Source organism: Dreissena polymorpha, chromosome 13 (assembly GCF_020536995.1).
Source record: "Dreissena polymorpha isolate Duluth1 chromosome 13, UMN_Dpol_1.0, whole genome shotgun sequence".
NCBI classification, from domain to species: Eukaryota; Metazoa; Mollusca; class Bivalvia; order Myida; family Dreissenidae; genus Dreissena; species Dreissena polymorpha.
The window spans coordinates 39,252,312-39,260,587 of NC_068367.1; the positions used below are offsets into that span (position 1 = coordinate 39,252,312).

An 8,276-nucleotide genomic window follows, 5' to 3' on the forward strand; every position below is an offset into this window, starting at 1 on the left:
TAATGTCTAGATAACATGAGCATCATATCCAAGTTTATAACATTCACGGTTATCGCTTCAATCCCTAGAGGATAGTATGAACCCTCAATATCCTATGCATTATTTATAAAAAAAGTCAACATCTGTGATGGTTCAGATGTTAATGTATCGCAGCTAACGTATTTTCGTGTATGTATATAAATTAACGAAATATAAAAGCGAAATTTCAGGTGTATCTACAGGACTTTAAGACAATTGCTTAACTGCCTGAAGTTCGGTTCACCAAGGCCACAAGGTCGCAAGGTCTGCTACTTTTGTTTTCCTCCGCTCGCAAACAGTCACGATTCTTCAAAAGAGGTCATACAGCGGCGAGGTCCCCGGCGTGGCCCGATAAGAACGAGGTAATTTCAGGTGGCATGCCTCTATAAAAAGAAACCTCCATCACAGTAACGTCATATTTGTTCGAGTACGCACTTCGTCAAATGTAAAAACATGTTTGTTTTTTTTAAAGATTTTACGAATTATTTTAATAATTACCAGGTGTTCTTAATGTGTCTACATAAGCAAATATTTTGTTTATGATGCTTTTAAATGAATAAAAAGAGCATTTTAAAATTAAACTCTAGTAAATTTCGAAAATGCCATTTCAACTTGCATCGTTATGTCGTGACATGGATCACATGCAAGTCAAAGGTTGGTGTCCGTTATTTTTACAACGAGTTTTTCTTTGCATTTCAGTCAACATGAAGCTGGTAGTTATTGCCGCCCTTTTGGGACTTGCCTACGGGTAAGTTAGCTTTAAAGGAGCCTTTTCACAGATTTTGGCATGTACATGTATTGAAGTTCGTCATTAAATGCTTTATATTGATAAATTGAATTATTGAACCTAAAAATCTCCAGTAAAAAAAACGAGATAACAATTAAAAAAAGAAAAAAGTGACCCTCGACTGGACTCGAACCACTGACCGCTGGAGTCCTGGATTAAAATTCTTCCGCTTAGACCACTCGGCCATCCGCTCTAATGCTATGATGCAATGTATTTTTACTTGATATAAGCAATCCTCGTAGTTTCCAAAACTTTCCAAATTATTCAATCGTTTCGCGTTGCAACTCGTTATAATTTTCAGGTTTTTAAAAGATGAATATAATGGATATTTTAGAGCATGGTAAACGTTCAGTATTATTGTTTCCTCACAAATATCATAACTAAAACGAAAATTTGCGAATCTGAACCAATATTTTTGTTAATTTTGTCAATTTACCAAATCGTGAAAAGGCTCCTTTAAGATGTGTTATACTCTATTGACCAGTGACGTGTGTGAACGATATAAGATCGGAGCAAAAACAATACTGTAGAGATAGCGCCACTCTTCGTCAAAAAAAAAACCCCGCAAAAGCGACTAAGATAAACATACCGTCTTACACGTGTCAAATGTTATTGAACCAGAAATGTTAATGGATTCGCACTATTAATAAGATTTATCTCATATTGTATCTGACTCGAACGGCTAGTGCAATAGCCTTCCTTAGAAGGCGTGGTAGTTATTACCCCGATGTGTTTGAGTCCAAAGCAATGTACTAAATGCATGACAATTGTCTCTTATAAACTTTAATCCATTCAGACTGTGTTAAACGAAAATATATCTTAGATGTTGATTAATGGCCAGAATGCACCAGTAACCACTCATGTCCATTAAAAGATATGCTTCGGGGTTTATTATCACGCACACGTAGAATAAAGACCGTCATACACCGTTGATAGCAAACGATTGACTAGTACATTAAATGTCCGCCCATCGTAGGAAACCACATCCTCTAAAAAGCGTGGTGATTCACTGTGTTAGATAAGGCTAGTATTTTTTCGTAGTCACGAATAACTTAAGAGACATCTTATTGGTGTCCATGTCTAATTCTGCAAGGGAATTCGACCATTCAAACGAGGCTATTTTAAACAGCTTTTTCATAACATACGTTATACGTTCGTTTTTGATTACATATGTTCCCTTATCCACTCACATAATATTTGATTCTAAGAAAGAGTATCTATGGGTGAAGTGTTAATTCATTTGTCGTTAGTTGACTGATAAATATTCATGGCAAAGATATTTTGCCACTCGAACTTGATAGAATTATCCATAGTATAGACATCCGCGGTGCAAACGAAATATATTTATCTACAGTGGGTTCCGACGATGTGTCCTTAAAGCAGGTCGTAGCTCTCATTGCATATTTTATCGGCTTTTTGTCCTGAGGCATTCTATACATAGATGGTGACGTCACTACGCCAAAGTAGTTCTGCGTTGGAATGAAAATGTTAATAATGAATAAAAAATCGTTTTTATATTGTGTTTAAAACGGAATTTTGTTAAAAGAAATGTTAATTAATTATGTTTAAATGTGATTTTGAATCTCTATTAAGACTGATAGCAATTATCAGAAGCACGATTACCTGACCTACTTTCGCTTTCACTTTTCACTCGTAAAAGAAGTGCTACCCACAATTCCATTCGCGTTAGTACACAGGTCAGTAAGACCTGTGTATACAATGGTCCTGAGGTCCGTTTGCATTTTCAGTCGTGGAAGAAAATAACTTAAAAATATCGTGCGCGTTGAATAACATTTCACTTTTACATAGGACCATTTGTATATACACATTAGCATGATGCAGCAGCGAATATAATATTTGCAGTTGTCCTTGTTGATTGGGAAAAATGCAAAAGGGCATTTGCGAACGGAAAACTCATATTTTCCTGATCAAATCCCATTAATGTGTATTTGTGTTGTTCATTTGCTATCGGCCATTGGTATATATGCATAAATAAGAATACATTGTGTGTTTCTCAATTGTGAAAGACAGCCACAAAGAACCAAAATTATTTTGAAGATGGTGAACTAACTTTTACACACTTGTGTTCGTTTCGGCAGGGTCGTATTAGCTGGCTATTGGTCACTTGCAAAATTTAAAGAAATGAGTACTTAATATAAGATTTCTCTCCCGTTGACGTACTTGGGCTGGGTCCGTATTCTCCATTCTTAAGAATGAAGAAAAATACGTGCAGCGATTAAGTATATACAGGCTCACAACGGTGATACTGTCCTTTACATGAATGCTCTACGTTATGAATGATGTCAATTGAGGCAGTTAATGCCAAGTTTTACTCATAGCTAAAGCAATGCTCAAAATATCCCACTTTAAATTATATATTTTTATTCTAAGACTTGAGCCTATGAATTTGTTTAATGAATACGTGCCCTGTAGTTTAATTTTGTTTGGTTCCCCTTTCAGTCTTTCGAAGCGGGTGAACACCCACGGGTATACGTTCCAACAGGTGGTTGACCACGTGATCGCGGACACCGATACTAATCACGATGGCCTTGTCAGCTTCACTGAGTTTAACGTCGAGTTGCTCGGACAGTTTGACCTGGATGGTAAGAAGACCAGTAACCGTATTCAACGACTCATTCTTGAATATAAAGAATAGTTGTGAACCCTAGAAATATATATTTAGCGTTTGAATAAATACAGGTTAGAAAATTGCGTATGCCATACAAAAAAAATCTGAATGAAGAATTGTGTGGATATCAGTAGTTCATCATGCGCGTAAGCATAATGTACAATAATTATGGTAAATATACAAACCATTCAAAAGTTCGGTCGAAAACAAAAATCAGCCGTTGACCGCCATTTTGAACATCAGTTAATATTTTTCTCAGTAACGCCATACCTGTTCCTTGCGTACGATCTACCCTCTCTGTAGTTAGAGCTGCTGAATTCCACGTCATCTTCAACTTCATAAGACAATTAAAACATAACAATCTTACGAATTGTCTCTATCTAAGTCTTAACTCTAAGAATGTGTACGGATTCAGTAATAAGGAACCATGACGAAGTGATGTTTACTCTATTTGATTTGGTGGCTGCCATAGCGGTTTGTCTGTAAGAATTCAAGATTCAAGGTTAATATTTCCATTTATTATCGGTCTCATTTCAATAATTTTCATTAAGACATTCACCAAAGACAAAATGGTATTTTACTATGGATCGTTTGCTCTATCATATATTTTTATTTTCTAGCTTTATATTAGCACAATGTCCGGTAATGATTTGACAACATACCTTTTTTCTATTTTTCAGGTTTATTGCAATACATTTTTGATCATATTATCGATTTCCAATATAATTTAAAACTTCACCTAAAATACAGTGAACACGTTGCATTGCCCAGATGAGTAAGACTGGGCTATGAAAATCAACTGATTACAAAATGCATTTGAATACCGGGTTGGGAGTGTTTTATTGCAACCTGCCAACTATGAAAACGTTTCATTGATAAACAATACTACATGAGACCAAATACGATAAAAGTTATATATATTATTTCCATCGATTATCATAATAACAGTTCGCACAGGAAACTATGTGTGTTCGTCAAATAAATATTGAAACTGTTTAAATGTATTACATGTTCTTCGTGTTTGTTTCTCTATTCATTTAAATAATGTCTGTGTTTCTCCTATTATCAATGTTTAAATATGTGTTGCAAACCTTGAAAATATTCTATCCCTTTAAATGAAAAAAATAATTGCTTTATACTATGAGGCCCCTCCCTTCTATTACACATGTAGTTAGCGGTTGACTATGTTATTAATGTTTTTACTTATTAATATCATATCCACACGCTAACCACCTGTGTTCAATGTAACTACCGATGTTTTTATGTGTAATTTTTCTCATATTGTCATGTTATGCATGAACTGAGCTTCAAATAAATAAACTGGAAACTAACACAGTGTTCCAATTGTGGTTTCAGGCAAAGATCTAACAATAATAATCCCGTGCCTGAAATCTCGGAGGCCACGAGAATCGACGGGAACTCGCGATAACACGAATTGTTGTTTATTGACATGTCTTCGGTTTCAGGGGACGGTCAAGTGACTCGTAACGAGTTTGTTACGCGCTGGACAGCGAAGTATGGTGACAACCACCACGACACCAACAAATTCTTCGACAACATCGACCACAACCACGACCACATTCTTAATGAGGCCGATCTCACAGCCCAGTGGTCCGAACTTAACCGTAAGATGTTAACAATTCCTGATTTAGATTGTAGGATTATATATTTTATATTTCAAGTGTTAAGATTTTAAGATTTCTAGATTTTAAGATTTTAAGATTTTAAGATCTTTTAAGATTTTAAAATATAAAATATTTAAGATAAAAATGTAAGGATGGATTTCATGAACATCACGTCCAGAAGGCTAATGTCCCATGAGGACACATTTTAGTACATGTACATGCAATATGATAACAGCATTTCTAGACCTAAATGCAGAATTATGACAAGTAATAAAATTATGAGTAAGCGATGTGGCTAAACATTATAGAAATACATCTATAAACAATACTATAATTAACAGCAGGTAAAACTATATATTCGTTCTCTATCAAATATGAATATAGTCACACAAAGATTTCAAACCGTTACCTGTTCTATATGAAATACAAATCCAACTAAACGCTATATTTGAAAAAGATTTCCCTTGGACATGAAATTGAAATCAAGCCACACGCTTGATATAACATAAATATTAAATCTATATTACGAATATATATCCACTCACCCGCTGTATGCATGCTGCAACGTTCGTTATGGTGTTATTTGTATGAATCAGGAAAAGATGGCTTGACTTTTTCAACATTGTTACATATACAAAATGTATTGGAGCCTTTTTTGTCTAGTACGTAGGCTTATTTCTGTCGAATCTTTCTGTCATGTTGTCGGGTTTGAAGAATGTCGCCAAAACACCCGAACAACAAATAAATTCACCAGAACGACATTTAAGACACGATAATACGACAGTTATGGAATTGTCGCCCTTTTTGTCGTTCTGACATGTTGTTGAGTTGACGTTCTACTTCGATTCCCCCTACACGCCAGAACGCTTTTGAAAAAATCAGCCTCCAAAGTCTAGCGTACATTGCACTAATTCCGTTATAGGACACTGATCTAATGGTAGGATGCTGGTCCTTGGGTTGAATCCTGCTTAGAACACAGGACTGTTCTGAGAAAATATATTTTCTTCGCTTGAATCTGTCCACCAAAGAGGAAACATAAATGCCTGTGAGGGAAATAAGCCAATGTGCCATGAGCCCGCCATAGTGCACCGAATTTAAACGGGTAGTGATCGGGTAAATGTTAAAGTCTGCTGAAAATATTACGTTATCAAAATCAGACTATAAATTAGGGATGGGATCGAATATCCGAAGATTCGAAAATTGGCCGAATATTCGAATCCAAATTTCATATTCGAATATTCTTTTTTTGCAAAGATACTTCTAGAAAAGTTATAATCACATGTACAAAGTCGCAGTTTGGGTTTATGGCAGACGACTTTCATTTTAGTATAAACCCATCTCTTACCTTACTTTAACCATTTCAGTGGGCATTGGCCAGTTGTTGTCCGCTAGCCTTGGCACCCTCACCGAGATCAGAGTGGACCAATTCAGACACTTCATTGAATTGGTAGGTCTCCAATTTTAACCCATTTATGCCGAGTGGACTCTCCCATCCTTCTAATTTGTATCATTTTATTTCCAACATTAGGGATGTCTGGTACATTATTTCTTTTTTTAGAATATTTCTTACAGAAATTCCTTAAAGCAAACAGCGCAGAACCTGATTAGACGCCGCATCATGTGGCGTCTTATCTGGGTCTACGCTGTTTGCGAAGGCCTTTTTTCTAGACGCTAGGCATAAACTGGTTAAATAGCTTGTCAACTTAAACTAACCGGGGCAAGTATTAAACAACCCATTCTTAGACTTAAATTTAAAAATAGACTAAGAACCAAGAAAGCAAGTTCCGCGTTTGAATGTAAACTTTTCAAATGTTGCCGATGTCACAAATATCTTGTTCTAAATATAGAAGTGTGTAATTAGAGTTGTTAAATTATATTTTGTATTGAACTTAATTAAATCTTTAAAAAATTCCAATTGTAAGATCTTCTTTATTTCTATACTTTAGTCTGAGATTTGGTCGGTCAATACGGGCCCAGATACTTAATTAGCATAAATGTCTTATGTTTGTATTTGCTTTTTTGTGTAAGTGTTTCACAACAGCACAGTAGATTAAGTCATATTCATTGGTTCCATAATGGAAAAATATATAATAAGGATAGGCTTCATGGGTTATCAAGTAACACGTATGTATTAAGATAATTTCTGTCGAAAATTTAAAAACATGCGCATTAAAAGTGAGTTGGCAAATTCCGAAAATTTTACTAATCGACTTTTAGCTGCCAAGAGTAATTGAGCTCTTATAACTGCCGTGAGTAACTGATTGGCTAAGAAAAACAACAACACTTACATTAGTTCGTAGAGCTATATTATTTAGAATGACTCTAGCACGTTTTCGAAGATTAAGAACTAAAATCTCACGAAAACAATATACATTGTAAAAGGTACATGTACGTGCATTTTCGTCAAATCATAAGTTAAATTTATTCATCGTTGCTATCAAACACTTAAATGAAAAATTAGAAAGAGTTTAGTCTACAACTGAGTGGAATTATTGAATGTATTTTGCGATGTGGAAAAAAACATGTTAAATAAATTGTGTCTTGTTCTGAGGAAACTGGGCTTAATTCATGTGCGTAAAGTGTCGTCCCAGATTAGCCTGTGCAGTCCACACAGGCTAATCAGGGACGACACTTTCCGCTTTAATGGTTTTTTAGTTTCAATGAAGTCCCTCCATACCGAAAATCAAGTTTAGGTGGAGAGTGTCGTCCCTGATTAGCCTATGCGGACTGCACAGGCTAATCTGGGACGACACTTTACGCACATGAATTCATCTCATTTTTTCTCAGAACAAGACACAATTAATCTTTTCAAATGTTGTTTTCTTTTATTTCAGAACCATCCTCACGGCCATGGTAATGGACGATAAACTGTGTTGGTTTGATGTCGAAAATAAAAAGTTCATAGTGTTATGTGTCTGCAGTTACTGACTTACTAAAAAGTGTTCATACGGAGTCTTGAGCATGTCTCTTAAGTTCGCTCTTAGAATGTACTTTAGGAGCCTTGAACATGTTTCTTGAATTTAAGTTTCGCTCTTAAAATGAACTTTATACAGGCGTATATACCTGTGAAAAATACTGGTTATTATGTAATTAATCAAAATTGCGTAAAAGGGATAATGGTTATGTACACGTTAATCACTTTAAAGGTTCAATAGCAATATAAAAACAAGATGTCCCCCCATATATTTGACCTTTGAATTGAAGAATGACCTTAACC

The 8,276-nt window shown here is 35.3% G+C and overlaps 1 protein-coding gene across 1 annotated transcript; it reads left to right on the top strand.

The window, feature by feature from the left end:
* The first annotated feature begins 350 nt into the window (after positions 1-350).
* On the top strand, positions 351-7,969 carry LOC127855490 (uncharacterized). The gene is made up of 6 exons (XM_052391135.1): positions 351-463; positions 718-766; positions 3,266-3,408; positions 4,901-5,059; positions 6,424-6,506; positions 7,894-7,969. The coding sequence occupies exons 2-6, from the start codon at positions 723-725 to the stop codon at positions 7,924-7,926; spliced, it is 462 nt and encodes a 153-aa protein (XP_052247095.1). The 5' UTR covers positions 351-463; positions 718-722; the 3' UTR covers positions 7,927-7,969.
* Positions 7,970-8,276: the final 307 nt, after the last annotated feature.

Coding starts and splice junctions, on each gene's coding strand:
- LOC127855490 (XM_052391135.1), top strand. CDS start 723: ATGAAGCTGGTAGTTATTGCCGCCCTTTTGGGACTTGCCTACGG. Junction 767..3,265: donor CTTTTGGGACTTGCCTACGG/GTAAGTTAGCTT, acceptor TTCCCCTTTCAG/TCTTTCGAAGCGGGTGAACA. Junction 6,507..7,893: donor TCAGACACTTCATTGAATTG/GTAGGTCTCCAA, acceptor CTTTTATTTCAG/AACCATCCTCACGGCCATGG.